The 20025-nt window shown below is 45.1% G+C and overlaps 1 protein-coding gene across 19 annotated transcripts in view; it reads right to left on the reverse strand.

The window, feature by feature from the left end:
- The window catches only part of ptprt (protein tyrosine phosphatase receptor type T), a 133189-nt gene that overhangs the window by 79510 nt on the left and 33654 nt on the right, over window positions 1–20025 (reverse strand). For 18 of the 19 annotated variants that reach the window (XM_078092592.1, XM_078092591.1, XM_040204041.2 and 15 more), the window contains exons 3-10: window positions 19201–19361; window positions 18169–18279; window positions 17855–17936; window positions 16965–17080; window positions 16306–16480; window positions 13116–13409; window positions 1678–1793; window positions 1308–1488 (exon numbers count right to left, since the gene is read on the reverse strand). In XM_078092592.1, the coding sequence (XP_077948718.1) occupies window positions 1308–1488; window positions 1678–1793; window positions 13116–13409; window positions 16306–16480; window positions 16965–17080; window positions 17855–17936; window positions 18169–18279; window positions 19201–19361 (1236 nt within the window). Of the gene's footprint in view, window positions 1–1307; window positions 1489–1677; window positions 1794–13115; window positions 13410–16305; window positions 16481–16964; window positions 17081–17854; window positions 17937–18168; window positions 18280–18562; window positions 18580–19200; window positions 19362–20025 lie in introns of those variants that run through there. The other variant, XM_078092593.1, reaches the window with a different exon arrangement.

Below are 20025 nucleotides of genomic sequence, written 5' to 3' on the forward strand. Positions count from 1 at the left end.
GAGACCGGTCTGTAGTTGTTTTCTTCAGATCGTGTGTGTGTATCTGCGTGTGTATGTATGTGCATGTGTGTTTGTGCACATGTATGTATGTGAGTGTTTGTGTGTGTGCGTGTGTGTGTTTGTGAGCCACTTAGCCCCGGTGTAAACATTGTCTTCTGTTCTCTAAATACTGAATTACAGCCACAACGTTAAATAAAAAACAATTAAGGAGAAAACAATTAGGGATTTCTCTCCTCCCGGGCGGCTTTTAGGTAGGTGTTCGGAGGAGGAGGAACACATCACAGACTCTGTTTGGATCTTTTACTGCAGTTTATCTGCATGTTGCAGAGAGAAAAATGAATTATTGCAGTGAAGTCTGAAGCAAACACGCTGTGGATGAGCAGAACACCTACACCTCCTTCATCCCCTATACCTTCGAAGGCGAAGGAGGACACCGTCCTCCTTCGCCTTCGATACCTTCACCTCCTACAACTCATTTATCTTCTACTGGTTCATCTGGTACACCTCCTTCGTCTTCTATACCTTCAACTTCTACACCTCCTTCATCTCCTACACGTTTATCTTCTATACCTCTATCTTCTACAACACCTTCGTCTTCTACACCTAATTAATCTTCTACACCTACATCTTCTACATCCCTCAACGTCTTCTATGCTGTTAAATACAGGCCAACGGTTTGGATCATTTGAAAAAACAAAAACAAATGTGAAAGTTTTTGTATTGAACATTAAAAAGACAATATATTTTAAATGAAAATGAATGGAGGAAAAGTTTTTTGGGGTTGAATATAGTTTTGATTTAAGATTTTTTTTTCAACTATATATATTTTTTGATATTCGAGGTATTATATTTTTCGGTTGAAGATTTGATATTTTCAGATTCAAATCTTATATTTTGAAGTTTCAGATCTGGCGTAGGGGCAGGGTGGGGGCATTACGACTGACAGCTGAACGACGCATTGCAGCATCTGTGCTGATATTCAAGGATTCTGACTTCCTAGTTCAATAGCTGGTCAGTTTTTAAAACACAAACAACATCTCTCTGTAACCATATTGATGTTGACAACCGTCTGTAACCCAAATTATCCATAATTTTACCATCACGGACTGCTCTGCGAGCTGGACGAATCACATTCAATGTGCAGCTGCCTGTGAGAACAGTGCCATTGCACGGATGCTGCGCTGCCTGCAAGTGGGGAACTTCAGAGATTCCTAATATGGATTTTTGGAAATACCATGCAGCCCTAATCCATCCTCTTCCTCGTGCTAAATGGTCTGATCAGTGAGCTCAGACTGCTTCTCACTCACCATCCTCCTCCGTCTCCTTCACAATCTCCTCGCTCTCCTTGCTGCCTTCGGGGTTGGCGAGGACCAGACGCAGCCTGACGGTGACAAAGGGCCTGAGGCCCCTCAGAGTGTAGTGAGAGGAGGTCTGGATCAGCTCCTCGGCTGCAAACTCCTGCTGGTTGAAGGCGTAATGGTACTGCACCTGTAGCACAGATGTATATATCTAGTTATTGAAACTTGTTGATGGAACACAAGTTACTGAATGAGCATCTAGAGGAGAAAACAGAGGACCCGAACGTTCATCAGTTGTCACTGATCGCCGTCACCTTATAAAACCTAAAGCTGTGAACCAGAAGAGGACTTCTTTGTGTTCCTCAATATGCAAACCCACCGTCAGGTTGTAGCTGTGGCAGCGAGTCACTGCGTAACCAAATGTCTCCCACTGGATGGTCAGCTGTCGGGCTCGGACATCCACCACGTTGACACTCTGAGGACCGTGGACAGGGTCTGGAGGACAGACAGACAAAGAGGAAGGTTCAGGTATCCCCGCACGGAAGGAAAATGTCTCAAGTGGTCTTTGATCTGAAGACAGTTTGGGTTTAAACTCAACAGGATTTTAGGACATTCAAGTAGCATTAACATGCTTCATGAATTATGTAACTCTGTATCTTCATGTTTTAACAGAACCAGTAATTCAGCTGTTTGATTTTATCCATTTCCATTTATCTGGAGGTCCTTCCCTAATTATCTGACCCATTGTTTTATAATTTGAGGAAATCAAACACAAAGATCTTCTTTAATGTTTCTCTCACATTCTTCAGAATGTCTCCATTGATACTCAGGAAGTCTGTAAACCGGATCAGAGGGTCAGTGGTCTTCTTTAATCTGGGGTCAGTGAGACCAGTGGGACATGAGTCATAATAATCACGTTCAGAGTGAGGAATTAATTATTTAATTCACCAACAAACTCCAAATTAGAGAAAATAACAATTGTTATTGTTGCATTGTGTTTGACCAAGTTCCAACGTAAAGCATTTATGGTATTTTGTTCTCACTTATAGAAGGAAGCATCTTTTGAGTGATCTTAAAGGTTCAGTTGATGAGTTTTAATGTTGTCATATTCTATTACTGATGACTAATTTGCCCCCTGAAGACATTGTAGACTAAACCTGCAGATTAAGAGATTGTTGAGACAAGCTGATTACTACAAATGTGAGACCAGCTTAATGAGACATGATTAGACGACGCCACGGATGATCCGTCTGAGATCTTCAGAAGAACCTCAAAGCATTGAGAGACGTCTCCTGACTCCAGACATCAGAGTTCTAAAACGGAGACAAAGCCAGTGATCTAATCCGCCTGAACGACAAGCACACTGGGAGCGCGGTAACAAAACAAATGACATGACCCTCATGTCAGTAATGCGGGGGGGGGGGGGGGGGTAACCAACATATGATCTTTGGTCACCAGAGAAGACACCAAGCTTACTTCCCCCAGAAAACAGGACTTTACTCGTTTCCACAGAAATCTCATTGTGTAAATCTATCTACAATAATAATACAATATTTTTATACTATTTGAAATTCATATTTACTTGTGTTGTGGGCTGAGTGGATTCTCTTAAAATGACCCTCAACCATTTCAATTGTAGATGTTCACTCACAGATTAAAACATGTGACCGAGTGATGTAATGAACGGATGAAAGAAGCTTCCACAATACCCATAATTCATTGCAAAAACACTAATGAGATTATGCTCAGAAGCCTGGAACATTTAATCCACTAGTCTCTCTCTTAAGTAAGGGGGAGGCTAATCTCTCCCTTAATCTGATCTGAGATAGCAGGAGCTCATTTCTGTTGTTTAATACACCAAGTTATTACTACTGAGAGGGAGGAGGGAAGCTACGAGGGGGAGGAGCACAGCTGGAGGCGGTGGAGGAGTAGGAGGTGGATAGCTAGAAGTGTAGAAGGAGGGGAACTAGAGGAGAGCTACAAGGGAGTGGAGGACAGCTGAGGTGGAGGAGGAAAGGAGCTAAAAGTGGAGAAGTGGGAGGAGGAGGATAACTGAAGGTGGACAAATGTAGGTGAAGGAGGAGGAGAGAGGAGAGCAGGAGGTGAAGGAAGATACCTTTAAAGTGGAGGAGGGAGGCGGGGTTGGGAATCTGAGCGTTGGGAATCAATTAAACCACAGATGTTTTTCTTATTGTCAATGCGACAGCATTTATCACGACTCTTAAAGCATGATGGTGCCTCGTGATTGGTGGGGGGTGGAGGACTGAGGCCTGGCCGTGGATCACAGCAGTGTCCGCTGCACGGATGAACTCCGTGGTGGTCATCCTTGTGGAGGAGGTGCACGAGCTGGTGGCGAGCGGCGTGGTGGTGTGCAGGACCTGGTATAGCTCAGAGAGCTGGTGACACACAGGAAGGTGGTGTCCTAAGGAAACCGGTCCCCTCTGCTGTGACATGTGGTGGACTCATGGTCCTCAACAGAGTCCAGGTTCTCAGCCTGGTGATCAAGGAGAGGATCGATGGCTTTGATGATACAATGTTTAGTACAACTAATGACATGAAGTGGTCGAGGTCTGAGCCCCTCCACCTAGGACCAGAACCAGAGGGATACCAGAGAGGTCTGGAAGGATGAGGGGACGGGGGTCCTGAAAATCCACAGGGGAGGCGAGAGCACTACTAAAGACGGGGGCGTCCGTCTGGCGGAGTAGGAGGGTCCTGAGGGAGGGGGCTGGCCCACGAACTGAGGAGGAGGTGCTGAGTAGGACGACCAAGTCGTTGCTTGGAATAAAAGTGTTGTGTGTTGTTTATATTTGTTAGTTTTTTTGAAAATAAAAATCTCTCTCTCTCTGTCTGTATCTCTCTCCCTCTCTCTCTTTTCTTCAGAAAGGGGAGCTTCCCTCAGGGAGAAACACGGCAGGGACACCGTCCTCCTTCCACGGTGTGTGTTGCGTGTTTGTGTGTGTGTGTTGCGTGTTTGTGTGTGTGAGAGAGAGTGTAGGGACATTTTACCAAAGCTACAGTGGCCAAAGGCTAGAAAAGCAAATAATCCTGAAGATCCTCACAGCACCACAACAACAACACATACACACAACGCACGCACACAACCCTGAGGCTTTACATGTGTGGCTGTTGATATGATCCAGAGGTTGCACATTAATCTGCATCCTTACACCAAAGCGCTACCAGCGTAGCATCTACCTAACACACACACACACACACACACACACACACACACACACGGAAACATACACACCACTTGGCTCGTCCCTGTTGACCAACTACAGTTCAATTACTAGTGAGTGGTGCTCTGTGTGTACGGGTATCTTCGTGTGGGTGGGGGTGGGTGGAGCGGGCCGTTGGGGGGCGCAGGATGAAAACCATTAAACGGAGCAGGTCCTCCTTTAATTGTGGCTTTTTGGTAATTGGCCTGTTGGGGCAGATTGACTTTGTTTCCAGGGTAACAAGCTTGTTCCTCTGTTAAAGCAGCAGACAGGTGGAGCGAGAGAAGGGTGGCTGGGGAGAGGGCTGGAGGGGGAGGGAGGGGGAGAGGGTGGGAGAGGCAGAGAGAAGTGGAGGGGGAGAGAAACGTGGGGGTGGAAAGAGTGATGGGGAGGGTGGGGGAAATGGAGGGAGAGAGGGGTGGAGGAGGTGGGAGGGAGGGAGAGAGGGGTGGAGGAGGTGGGAGGGAGAATTCCTGTCTCACTCACTTCCTGTCGCTCTGTTTCTTCTCCACTTCTCTAACCATCTTCTTCTATCCTGAGTACCCCCCCCCCCCCCCCCCATATGGATCCATGTCATACACACACACACACACACACACACACACACACACACACACACAAATTGCGCAGGTCATTTGGCCAACATTATCAGTGTGCTTCATGCTCCAACAGTGAGAACTGTTGGAGCATGAACACACACCTAGACATGTGTGCGTTTTTGTGTCTGTTTGTGAGTCTGTGTGTGTGTGTCTGTGTGTGTGTGTGTGTGTGTGTGTGTGTGTGTGTGTGAGTGCTTCATTAACTACAAACACATTTCTAACAGCCTCCTTTTCTTCCCATTGTATTTGTTCTTCCCCTCTAAAGATTTGTCTCCTACTTCCCAATGACATTTTGTTATTTTTCTTCCAAGGAGCTTCTTTCCAGTGTGTGTTTGTGTGTGTCCTTGAGTGTGTGTGTGGTGACACTGACATGGATAGCTCTCCAGCAGCTCTCTACTACCTCCTACCTCGGCTTAATGAAGGAGAAATTGGATCCTGATGGCTTTGCAGCAAAGGACAGCCCTGCAGCAAAGTGTGCGTTACACACTATGTGTGTGTGTGTGAGTGTCTCTGTGTGTAAGTGTGTTTCTCAGATATCTGAAACTTATTTGTGGGCAAAATGGGAAACATTTCCTTCTATTAAAGAGCTATTTCTTTTGAGCTCATCTTGCTTCCTCCTCAAACCTGTGCTGTAGCAGCGTATTTCGGTCGTCGTGGCGCAGGGGTTAGAGAAGGTGTGAGAAGGTGTGAGAAGGTGTGCTGTGAAGCACAAGGTTGGTGGTTCGAGTCCAGGCTGCCCCACGTTCCATGTCGAAGTGACACCTAACCCCTAATTGCTCCCCGGGCAAAAATGTGAAAAAGCCTTGGGTTTAAAGTGTAATGTAAGTCGCTTTGGATAAAAGCGTCTGCTAAATGACCTGTAATGTAATGTAATGTATTTCCCAGAATTCATTGTGATTTGTTACCAATCAGAAAGAATGAGAATAAACAAACACAAAAGGCAAAATAGACACATTGTCAGAAAAGCCCAAAGGATCATGGGAACCAACATACCTGCTGAAGACTAAGGCCTGTGCGGTTGGTATTTATAGTTCATGCCCCCCCCCCCCCCCCCCACAGCTCTCAGTTGTTGATTATTGCTGTGAGAGAGAAGTGTGAGTCTACAAGTGTGTGTATGTGAGAGAGCTCAGTGTCACACACACCAACATATCAGGCTACATTTTTGTCTGCAGAGGGAGTTTGTGTTAACATTGGTCTGTCACTGTTTTCTAAGCAGTTTCCATGTGTTACACACCCTCAGAATAGAGCCTGTTACTAGGAAGACTTGTGTATTGGTGGGTGTTGTAGCGATCGGCTAACCCTGACTAATGTTAATCTCCTACACTCACCCCTGGAAACATCATTATTTGCAAAGGGGACAGGCCGACTGCACAGTATATAGGGGGGATGAATGGGACCGTGTATCGCCAGATCTCGGCCAACAACCTCCGTCCCTCAGTAAGAGCATTGAAGATGGGTCAGCTGGGTCTGAACCCACAACACACAGCCGGGGCAGCTAAGGAGAGGCTCCGTGAGAAGCATCTCAAGGTCCTGGAGCGGCTTAGCCCGTCTCTACCACGCTAACAACAATGTTATAGCATTTAGCATGCTAACAAACATTTATTTGGTTGCCAGGCAGTCAAACATTATCACAATTCCTAAAGTAATATCCATAATACTACGTAAAGTATTATCCATATGATACCTACACAGGTGGATATGTCTGGCTCAATAAACCTTCATGAGTCGCTCAACAGACTGGGTCCAAGGTTTTGACCCCCTACTGTCTCTAAAAGACACATTATGAGCCTCTCCCATTTGGACACAGAACCAAGCCGGAGACCAACTTCCAACAGGAATATCCTGACTCAACAGATATATTACTACTTCCCACCGTTCTAAACATTAGTTTGAGTCTACAATCTCCACTTATCTGTTTTAAAACGCTCCAAACACAATTCCAACATGTTCGAAAATTTGTTATGCAAATTAGGCATTGGTTATTTACCGCCTAACAACTAAAACAATGCACCGAATCAGTCAATATGCTCACATCTGTAACATTTCTCTGAAACCTTACGGAAGCCAGAGTAAAATAACCACCAAGCATATGAGTCATAAATGCCCCTTACCTTTGACATTTATAACAAAACTATGAATTGAATCTGTTTTGTTCTTTTGAGCAAGATACATCTAGCTGCTATTGTATGTGGCTCACAGACAATTACAGAGACTTAAGGCCGCCGTGTGTTTCTGCGTCTTTACGTGTCGACGCACTGGTTTCACTTCCTGGTTGTAAAGTCCTGCGTGTGTTGCAGAGCGATTCACCTCCAGAACAACAGGTGGAGTCACGTGTTTTGTAGAAGACGACCTGGAGAGTCACGTCTTTTTGTGTGGAAGTCGCTGGTTGCTTTATTTATTTATCAGAGACTTTATTGCCCCGTGCATCCACACTGCTGCTTTCCATCAAGGACACATTTTCCTCCACAACTTTGTTCCCCTCGACCAGCAAACTGTGGATTCTTAGCCAGTCGTCACTCTTAAAGCGTCATTTTACGCTGTACCCATCTTGCTGTTGCTCTTTTCCAAAAGAATGGTTCAATTGTGCGAATTGGCCTCCTCTAAAGTAGTTTATCTTCACTCTATCAAACTAAAACCTTCCATGAATATTGTCCACACCATGGTCCATAATGTAGATGTATTTTTATCTGTTAGTGATTTTTCTTTCAGGCAATTCTCAAAATTTGAAGGTTTTTTTGTGTATTATATTTCTTCGGCACTAACATATATTTTTATAGATCATGAAACTCACAAGGGTTCCCCTTTATCCTGACAGAAAAAGGAACTAGAGAGCAAGTAGTTACAGAGTTTTGAACCAATGAAAGGCTTATTTGGTGCTGGCATTAGCAACTAACGGAATCATAAGCCCCTTCAGCTTAAACTGCAACTGATTAGCTACAGTAGACGGGCTGCGCCCCCAGAAAGACGTAACCACAGCAACGGTTTTACCTCCCACACTGCAGGGAGAAGCCACTGGATATCGGTTCTATATTGAGCTGCACCTAGAACCAGACCTGATCAAGTGAAGTGGCCTTCAGGTACTGTCGCTTTGAGGACCGAGCCCTTCCCAGAACCATACGATCCAGCGAAGAGCCCTTCAGTTACTGTCAATATGGACCTGACGTCCATCACAACTGTCTCTGCATTCAAAAGCTGACTCTCCTAATCCCCCAACTGGTGCCTCAATACCTTCTCATCAATATTAATATACGTTGTCCATGAACGTAAAGCCCTTTGAGTTAACGTGTAATGAAATGTGCTGAATAACCCCCCTCATCAGAAACACTATCCCTAATACTGGAATCAATGAAGACATCCAGTTGGACATCTGGATTCAATAAATCACAAGGTCCGGTGACAAGAACAGGTTTGGATTCTGATGATGCCGTGAGGGAGTTAACTTGACAACAGCGGATTTGAAAAGTTGGTTTTGAAGTTGATTCCAGATTCCATGGTTCCCAGTAAACAATATTCGTGTCATTTGACACGTGTCATCAATCCAACTTGCTTTATTTAACCAAAGGGATTCTGCAAGATGGTAAACAACGACTTCACAACGGACACAATGAGACTAACCAAAACATGTGTCCCCTCTGTGGTTGTGGGAAGGAAGACAGACAGAAAGACAGACGAAAACTTTCTCAACATCGACATGGACAGACACAACAGCGAATCGTGTGTCACGTAATAGAATCTTTATTATGGAAATAGAAGAATGAGTATTGAGAAATCTCTTCTGCGTTTACCACAGTGTGCCTCCGTGGTAATGCAGCGCCCAGCGAGCTGGTGCAGCTCAGGCAGAGAGCAGTGGGAAGGTGTGGAAGGTTCGACAAAGAGCACAGGAGAGTACAGCTGAAGATCATGACAGCATGTTAGTGTGTTGTCATACAAACCAAACCAAAAGTGTTCATTTGTAAAAATTAAAAAATAAATAAATAAATGGACTGACACAAAAAACATACCCATGTGTGCTTTACATCTGCCAAATGTGTAGGCCTTTTTTTTAAATAAAGCACATGTTTAAAGGGACCTGAGCTGTCAGCACAATAAATAATTTATAAAAAATAAAGAAATTCAAATTTTGTTTGAACGTCAGAACTAGATCAGTGGTCCCCAACCACAGGGTCCTTGGTCCATAACTGCCTACTCCTCCCTGTCAGCTGGTTATTTTGTCGCGTCTAGGAAATAAACATAACTAAGAAAGAATGAAGAATAATTAAGAAAGAAAGGAGCAGGGACAACACAATCAGTTTTGGTTGAATCCAAAAATACAAATTGACTTTTTCCTTCTGAAGACTTCAGCTGCCACATTAGAGTCTGAGAGGAGGAGGATGTGGATGTCACCTTAGTGAAGCAAGGGAATGAGAAAGGGGGGGGAGCAAGGCCCAAATATCTGGAAATGGAAACTACCTGATGAAGAACTGAAGGAGAAGAAGCTGGAGGAACGAGAGCTGATGGACTTTGATCTATCTCCTGACATTTGCTCCTGACTAAAGGCCTGAGCCATACGCTGGATATGTGACTCACATTTGTGACTCATGTTTTTTTCTTAAACTGCTTATTAAACAAAATAAACCGTGCTAATTGAAGCACTCTAAATGTTGGCTTCAGATAGACACTCTCTCTTAACCTCCAAACTGCTGGGCTTGGCAAAATGGTGAAGCAGTGGAGTCAGCCAAATCCGTTTATGCCCTACAGGTGAATTAAAAATCGATCTTTATGAAGCAACATATTAGCCAACACTCACATTTGCATCCCTCACATAGAGAGCTAGCTCAGGAGAATGCAGTATATAACCCTCTGGTGAGTTACTGCTCGTTTTTATAGAGTCCTGCATATTGGCCAACATTCACATTAGTATCTGCCTTCTATAACAGAGGTCTGGGAAAGCTAAAGAAATTATACTAAAAGAAGATAGCAGGTCAATTAAAAGTCCATCATTATAAGGTAACATATTAGCCAACACATATTATCATCCTTATCATAGGATTATGAATATGCAAGGAGGTGTGGACGGGTGGAAGGAGAAGAGGAGACAACACGATATTAGGACGCAAGGATGACATTAAAAGGCTGATAGAGACAAGAAGGATCAGAGTGAATACCAGAGAGACAGACAATGTTATTATAGGGGAGAATTATGCAGCAGGAGGAGGATCATCTGAAACCAAAGAAACTCTCACACACAACAGAGGTTGGAGGAGTGAGGGAACAGCCGGTCCTTTACATGTTGTTTATGAAGAAGGGGGGGTATAGATATCATCCAGAAAACAGTGTGATGAATTGCCAAAAAGCCTGGAAAAGTAAAGGAGTCAAGGAAGGATGGAGGGATGAGAGGAAGATAAAGGGAGGAGAGCAGGTGGCGAGGGGGAAGGGATTATGGAATAATTTATTATCAAGGCTCTGTCCTTGCTGCACCTTCAGATAGAGGTTCCTTTTAGCTCTCCTCAATCTGCTCCTTATGAATGTACTAGACCCCCCAAAGCTCCTCGTGGGGAAACAGCCTGAACCCCTGGTAGCTGAACGACAATGGGGCTGGTCGTGGAGGAGGGTGGGGTGGTGGAAACGGTGGAGCTTTTGCAGGCCGATGTGGTGGAGTTGGTGATAGTGAAGGTGTTGGTGAATGTGGTGGAGGGGTGATGGTGGAGGGAGTGTTGTTGGAGCTGGTGGATATGTTGAAGGTGGTGGAAGAAGTGGTGGTGGGTGGAGATGGCGGAACAGGAGGAGCTGTTGGAGGGAGTTGAGGGAGTGGAGCTGGTGGAGGTGGTGCTTTGAGATATCCTCATGGTGGAGAAGCTACAGCAGTCGTACCGTAGCTTTATTCATACTATCCTCAGGATATGACATCCTCACCCCCTCGAAGGTAAGGGGGAGGGGGAGGATTGGGTGAGGAGCCTTGAGGTCTGGTCCTCTCTACGGATCGATGCAAGTTGTGCAACATAGCTCAACCAGAAGCTAACCGTGGTGGATTAGAGAAAAGGGGGAAATGTTGCACTGTTGTTACCATGGTAACCACGTGTTACTGAGGAATAAGGAAAAGGTGAAGATCGACCATCAGGCTGAGCAGAGCTGGAGATGCTAACTTGAATAGAAAGGCCAACAAGAAGGTGTGGATACAAACACGTCAACAGCAACATTGCCTGTAGCCAGGAGGCCTTCAAACATCTGTCATACCTGCCTGCTCCGATCCATCACACACACACACACACACACACACACACACACACCTGTGTACACACACAGCAGCAGTTTTGACAGGAACGCTGCGCAGATCGCCAGAAACACATGTTCCTTTCTACTGCACTTCAACCCTAACCCTAACCCACTGCACTACTGCACCTCACAAAGAACCAAAAAACACAGAAAAACACACATGCCCCCCCCCACACACACACACACACACAGATAGGTGGTCACTATGTGTGTGTTTCTGGCGTGGGAGGATCACTGATGTCCCACTTCACATCAATCATCTATGTCATTGCCCCTTTCAGGCCCTTTCTCTTTTGTCTTCCTCCTCTATTCTTCAACTCTTTATCACCAGCGCACACATTCCGACGAACACACTCTGAAGTAAAAATAAACATTCTAGGGTAAACACCACATAAATACACGCTCCAAGTTAAACACGCACACACACAATATGGTAAACGCAGCCACACACAATCTGAGCTAATCCCAAAGACACAAACTCTCCACCAAACATCTCCCATCTATGGCGGAAAATCACTGTAAACATTTGAGAGGGCAAATCAGGTTCATCCTCGTGCGTAAATGAAACATTCACGAGCAAAAGTCGGTCTCACGTGACGTATTTGCTCGCTCACGGAACGTGAATTTATTTACATCTAATTGGTTACAAACCCCGTTTTTGGATTGGCTGAAGTTATGCATTCACAGCACAATAGAAAGGGGATAGGGAGTCGAAATTATGAGATAAAACGTTGTCAAAAACACGTCTCTCGACACCTCTCGACACCTCTCTGTAACCTGCCGGTCACTACCTGGCGGTCCGCGGCCCAGATCCGGACCCAGAAGTTGTCCCATCCGGACCCGGACTAAAACCTAAAAAAAGACGGTTGTGATTTAAACGTATCAGCGAACTTTTTGACTGCGCAGCTTTGGTCGTCTTTACGGTAGTAGCTTAAAGCACAGACCAATTGCATTCGAGTTCAACCACCCCACGTGATACCACTCGACCAATCGAGTCTTTGCATTCCAGGCAGGATGATTACATCGTCTCAAAACTGCGGAAATTACAAATAAACGGTAGGAAGAAATGAAAGACAGCGCAATTTGAGAAAAAGATGAGTTTGAAAAATGAGGAACAAATGGGCAGCAAAAGTAGAGAATTTAATCCATAATGGACGGACTGGTTTCGGTTCATACTTCCCACTGCAGTACTAAACCAGTGTCTCATATGCTCAGAACCCATCATGAGGCACAATGAGCTCCTCCACGTGAGGTGGAGAACGGCCCTGATGCACTTCCTCACTTTAAAGTCCTAGCAGGATAAACTAGATCTTAATTAATTCATGAATTAATGGGAGAGTGTTATTAAACGGTATTAAAATGTGTTTAGATTTATTATTTATAAAGTCCAAATGTGAAGCAGAAAAGAGGAAATTCAAACTTTTCTTCCCATTATTATTATTATTATTATTTTTTTTTAGTTAAATGCGAGAACATTATTTATATTTGCAGTCACACATATATGTTCAGTTCATTGTTACGTGACAATAAATATTGTCAAAAGAGTTTTAGAATCGTACTGAATTCATTTGATGTGTTAGTCGTGATTACATGCAAATGTTGATACATCTCTATTCCTCTATTTAATCACACTAAGTAGTCACATTGCTTCTTTGTTAGATTTTCCTCTAACTGGACCTCTTCACATTTTAGATGAAGACCCCTGTTCTAGAATCTCTCGGCATGATAGCAATTAAATGTTCACCCACCTGCACATTTGGTCCTGGTGACCAGCGGCGGGCCCGGCGGTCCTGTTCCTCCCTCCCCAGGTCTGGACAGAAGCACCTTGATCTCGTACTCCACATCAGGGTCCAGGTGCCAGAGTTTGTAGGTGGGAGAGTCCACCACGTGGGTCTCCGCCCAGTTACCTGACGTGGTCCGGTACTCCACCTCCTTCAGGATTATCGGCCCATCTCCGATGATGCTGTTGGCATTGGGTTTAATCCAAAGATAAGTGGCGCCAACAGCAAGGAGCTCGGGCGGAGCAATGGGGGTGGGTGGAGCTGTGAAATAGTAGAAGGTGGATCAATCATTTGATTTATGAATCGTGAAGCAGCATCCATCAGCTTGGTTTGACCCCCACCAGAGCAAAAAACCTTCATATAACTGTCCAATCATCACGCCACTTTTTCATAAAAGACACTTCATAGGAGGCTCACGGTTGGTTAACGTTCCACCTGCTTTTCAGGAAATGTCCATAAACTTGACAATACAGGGTTGGGCGTCCAAAGTTACACGCAATTTTGTTATTTATTTGAACTGTTCATGTGTAGAGGAATCAGGTGTCACAGTCTGTATTTATGTTACTCATCAGCTGATAAGAGGATGTCTTGATTGAATCAGTTGCTTTCAGAACCACAAACGGAATATTCACTTAATTAATCAATATCAGAGTGTAAATATTGAAACAGAAAAAGTTGAACCAAGATATGAACTAAAAGCAGAACACCACAACGTGTTATGAGAAGGTGAATACAGACTTCTGATCAGATGATAAGAACCTTGTACACCTCAACACGTCTAAAGGTCACAACCACGATCAGCTCAACACGTCGGATGATTGGAAGCACAGCTCACTGCGTCTAAAGCTCCGAACCACGGACCGCCGTTGTGGAGCTCACCGGTCCTTTCATTCTCACCGTGTATCCTCCCTCTGCTACTCCCTGCATATAGTTCTGTTTTCTAATCACCTTAGTGACGTGTAGTCAGGCGATATGTTGATTCCTTTGAGTTATATTCATATTATATTTCACTTAGGTCAGTTCCAGGCTGCGCTCAGAAGATATTAGCAGTTGCTGTAGTTGAGAAGTGAAGAAGATATGAATGGTTTCATTAAATCCCCTTCTTAGTGAGGGCATTAATCTCAGATCTTAGCAGAGCGGTCTTTACAATCTAATATGAACAAAAAGTAATAAACAGCTAAATATAACCAAGAACCAATCAAGATCACTTGCCTTCGATTGGCTTATGAATTCTGAAAGAATCGGCCCAGCTCATCAGGCGTATTAATAACCACCCCATGCCGTCTGTTTCTAGAGGTGCTTATGAACATTTTATCCACTTTTATTGCAAATTGTTGTTGTGTTTTGTAATAAAAAGAAACTCAGGTCCCAGAGTTCATCGCTCAGTATTTCTGCTTTAATGAAACAAGTATTTAATGTGTTGTTGTGTAGTTAAGCACCATAATTATGGAAATGAAGGTGCTATTTCCAACTAGAAAAGTTTCTCAATCATCTTGCTGCTAACAACCTACAGAGGTCTACAGAGGTCACTCATAATAAGTCTCCTGGCTCTGTTCACCTGGACATAAACTATAAACACGATGTTATTATCAGTCATTATGACAAATTGAAACTCCAGAAGAACGATTTTTAATGTTTGTGTAATCTGTTCATCACTATTGACTTCGTAAACTTTCCTTCCGTCCTCTATTCTCTTTCAACGACTTCTCTTTGAGGTGTTATGAACCAGCAGGTTCTACGTCTCCTACATAAAGCTTCTTCTTGTCACTGACCCCCCCAGTCGTCACTGATGTTCCTCTTCTCTGATTCTCCGTGAAGTGTTCACACAGACACACACATGCATCCCCCACAGAGAGCCCCAAGTACCTGGTCCAGGAGGCAGGTGGGAGGCGTACGCCTCAAACATCTCAAACAGCAAATGAAATCTCACCACTATTCTTTGATTGAATTGTCTCCCCTTGAATAGATTGATCTTCTGTCACAGTCAATCAGCTTCTCTTTAGTGACATGGGTCATATTTGTCTCATGGAGCTTCCACAGATCCACCTCTGGGTGGTCACCTCTCTGTTTACTTTCTCCACAAGTTCAGAGAAATAATTATATTTTCCACATCACTAACATTCATATGTTTCTATAGACACATGAACATGTTATGAAGCTTAATATGTGGAAGCATATTAAATGCTCCCTTATCAGAGAGAAGGCACGCAGAAGATGCTGGGAAGGACTAACACACTATACACACACACTAGCATTCCTCTGGTCACGCTTGGGTGAACTAGACACTAATTTACCCGGTTTCACTTAGCAGCACACAGATACACACATCTATTCATTTAGACACACAATCACCTCACACATGAACACACAAATGAAAAGGCACGCACACACAGACAAATTAAGCTGCGCACAGATGATCCCACCACACATGAATGAATAGAATGAAACACATCCATTAAAATCGAGGACAATCACACACATTTAGAAACACCTGAGGGAGGTGCAGTAGGCCCCCTCCTCTCCTCCCATCCAACACACCACATGGCTGACATCTGAGCTCCACATGCACTCACAGACAGGAGAATGAAACAGCAGAACCCCAGAGCACACCTGAGAATGGACCTATCCATGGACCACCAGATGTGAGAAGGTCTCTAGGAGACCACCTATCCATGGACCACCAGATGTGAGAAGGTCTCTAGGAGACCACCTATGCAGGGACCGTCTCAACATCTGGAGGGTTGGTAGGGCTGTGACGATAAAACCATTTAATGCGATATGAAATATTATCGGAATGTGAAAAGCAAAGCGCCGCGGCAGCCGGGGAGGTTTAACCCGGGGGCTTCAACCGCGGGGCGGATCACGGGGCATTCACTTTCCTATATTGTGCGATAAGTCATTATATTGCATATGGCCACAGGCCTCCGGGTCGGCACATAGAGGAAGAATAGGGAGAAGGCTGACGGATATAAAATGGGGGAATGAGATCTCAGATGACTTTAGGAGAGTCTACTCGTCTAAAACACATTTCTACATGGTCTATTTTTACAGGGTAGCACTTAAGTAGCACTTACACTTCACTTCAGTATCACTTTAGCAACACTGCCCCCACACCCCACCCCCCCCCCCCCCCAAAAAGTGCATGCATAGGACTAACCTTTGACGATGAGGTCGGCGTAGTTGGAGACCCCCGACCCCCCGTCGGACCGGATCACGCAGCGATACCGGGAGGTGCTCCTCTGCGAAGTGTCGCCCACCCTGACGGTGGCGGTGAAGCGTCTGTGGTTGACCACGCGGGTCACCATGAAGGCCGTGTCCCTGCCGTTCCACTGCTGCATGATGGGAAATAAGAGAAGCTGAGCGGGGACCCAATGAAACACAGAGTACCATGTGATCACAGAAGACAATTGGAGGAAGATGACATCATTGTGACTTTAAGAAGGACATTTGCTGTCATGTTTCCTGCAGCTTGATTTCATAAACACGTGTGAAGATTTGATGAAATACGTTTTCTGATCCCGTCATAATACCCATCAATACCCATCAGTTCACTTTTTCAGACAAACTACATCTGTTCAGATTTCAAAACCACGTCACAGTCGAGAGCTCAGTGACACCACCCTCCCCACCTCCAACTTCTCCTTATTCCTGTGGTATTTACACACACACACTGAATTGGACTTCTAAGCAGTCCGGGGGACGTTTGTGACTGCGAGCTTTGGTTTTAATGAGTCATCACTTAAAGTCGACATTTTGACTGTAATAAAAGTGATCGTTTCTTGATCTTAAAGTCATACGCTGATGAGAAGAACTGACCTGCAGCCACAGCTTATCGTGTTGAGACCACTTCCCTCCGGCGGTGCACTGGAACGTTGCGTTCTGCCCCACGTTGACCTCCACGTTCTGCAGGCGCAGGAAGTGAGGAGCTTTACCTGCAGAGCGTGCACACACACACCGCATGAACAATCAGATACAACAATGAAACCGTTATATTACAACATGTTTATCTCATCGCTCCTTATATGATCTCATCCTCATGTGATCTCATCTCTTCTCGTGATCTCATCCAGGTGTAGTCCATATTTTTGTAGTGAGTATACTGTCATTTCCCCTCCCTGCGTCATACTCGATTTTTATCGACTGAACGTTCTGTCACAACAATGTTGTTACGTATCATCGCGCTTGTTAGTGGAATATACGGAAATCCTTGACTTTTCCTAGTGGGTACACGGCGTGTACCTGCGTATCACGTAGACCTCAGCAGTGCTCCTCTGTGCGAGCTGAGCAGAGATCAGTAGAGAGGCTAATTGAGATCACACCACAAGAAGCTTGACACAAATGTGTTGAAAACCGAAATGTGTCAACGTGCTGGAAAGACGCCGGAGAGAAAGAGGAACACTTGATCTTCTAATAAGAACCGACGGAGAGCTACAGAGATGTAAGTAGGACACGCACACACACACACACACACACACACACACACACTGCAGTACACACAAGAGTGATGAAGACCCTTCTACAGTTTGGACCTTTATCCTGCACTCCGTCTGTAGGCCTCACAATCTGTCCTTAACACAGCCTGTGAGTGTGAGTGTGAGTGTGTGTGTGTGTGTGTGTGTGTGTGTGTGTGTGTGTGTGTGTGTGTGTGTGTGTGTGTGTGTGTGTGTGTGTGTGTGTGTGTGACATTACGACACTCAGTCACTTACGGCACGGATGAGCCAGAACTTGAATGTCGTCAACAGCGATGAAACCCCAATGTCCTTGAACTGAGACAGCTTCAAATATTACCTGAGGGAGGGAGGGACAGACAGGGGGAGTTAGTGGGAGTGAGGGTGGAAGGGGGGAAGGGAATAAAGGGAGAGAAGAAGTGAAAGAAGGAGAGGTGGAGGACAGAAGAAAAAGTCTCTCTACTTTCTAAAAGAAGTGAAACTAAAATAGATTTGCTAAACTAAAGCCAAGTCTTCTCTTCCTCCGTCTCTCCCTCTGTTTGTGTTTGCCTCCATGTCTCTCTGTGTGTTACCTGGTACGAGTTGGGCCAGAAGGTGGAGATGGCGAGCTCGGCCTTCACCCAGCCCTCAGTTATGGTATTTGAGGCGTTCCACACCGGGTTTCCTTGAGTGCCTCCGTTCACCTGCAGCCAAACAGTAAATTAAACCGGACTCTATTAAACAAAGTGGGCGGGACTTACAACATCTGAACCACCAATCCAAGTCGAAGGTCTTTACAAATTTAAATAAACTACAATATCAGATGATTAAGATAGTTTTATATCTGTTTCACATTATTGGTCACAAGGAAGAAGACCACAATATTGTCACCCACCTGGAACATATGAAGGCAAAGCAAGGCAAGTTTATTTGTATAGCGCTTTTCATACACAAGGCAGACTCACACACGTGCACACACACACACACCTTGATGTACACGTTGAGCGTGCACACACACACACACACACCTTGATGTACACGTTGAGCGTGCACACACACACACACCTTGATGTACACGTTGAGCGTGCACACACACACACACACACACACACCCTGATGTACATGTTAAGCGTGCACACACACACACCTTGATGTACACGTTGAGCGTGCACACACACACACACACCCTGATGTACATGTTAAGCGTGCACACACACACACACACACACACCCTGATGTACATGTTAAGCGTGCACACACACACACTTTGATGTACACGTTGAGCGTGCACACACACACACACACACACCTTGATGTACACGTTGAGCGTGCACACACACACACCTTGATGTACACGTTGAGCGTGCACACACACACACACACACACCTTGATGTACACGTTGAGCGTGCACACACACACACACCTTGATGTACACGTTGAGCGTGCACACACACACACACACACCTTGATGTACACGTTGAGCGTGCACACACACACACCTTGATGTACACGTTGAGCGTGCACACACACACACACACACCTTGATGTACACGTTGAGCGTGCACACACACACACACACACACCTTGATGTACACGTTGAGCGTGCACACACACACACACACACCTTGATGTACACGTTGAGCGTGCCTGGGCTGCCTCCGTCCCTGCTCGACAGCGAGTACAGGAAGTCGATGCAGTGGGTGTCGTTCTCCTTCAGTGTAGGCATGTAAAGGTGAGCTTTCTGGCCAGAGGCTTGGCCCGACCCGTTTACCATCATGAAGGAGCCTGCAGGCACAAAGAGGGGGTTAGGGTGTTAGATCAGACCCAGACCCCTGACCAGAACCAAAACCAGGACAATTATCAGGACCAGAACAAGAGCAGGAACAGAACTAGAACCCAAACAAGAATAGAAAGGCCTAGAACCAGGACCAGAACCGGGATGAGCACAAGGACCAGGACAAGAAGCAGGAGGTCCTCCAGCCAGCAATCATTAAGGTCAGTCCCACGACGTGGAGACGACTGTCAGACGTGACATTTGAATGCGATGAGATTATGATGTCATTGTCCTCACTGCAGAAGACATGACTCTGTAGTACTTTGTAAACAGGCGTATTTAGTAAATACATACAACATACATATGTATACGTATACATACATACAAAGTACTATTAAGGCACAAAAACCATGTTTTATGAAGAACACCGGCTGTGAGTCAGTCATTTTTTTTCTTGCATAGGATACTAGATAATTTAACTGCATCCTTTATAGAATATGTCCACGCTACAGAAGCTGAATGTCTCCGCACATCGTCGTGCTTCAGCTTGATGCTGCTTCCTCCTGCTCCATGAAACACAACTAAATGTAAACTTAGTTTACAGTTCAGTTTCTGTGTGTATTTATTCTGTAACGTCACTGACTTAGAAAGTGATATTTCATGGGGGGGGGGGGA

This window comes from Gasterosteus aculeatus, chromosome 17, assembly GCF_964276395.1.
Source record: "Gasterosteus aculeatus chromosome 17, fGasAcu3.hap1.1, whole genome shotgun sequence".
Lineage (NCBI taxonomy): Eukaryota > Metazoa > Chordata > Actinopteri > Perciformes > Gasterosteidae > Gasterosteus > Gasterosteus aculeatus.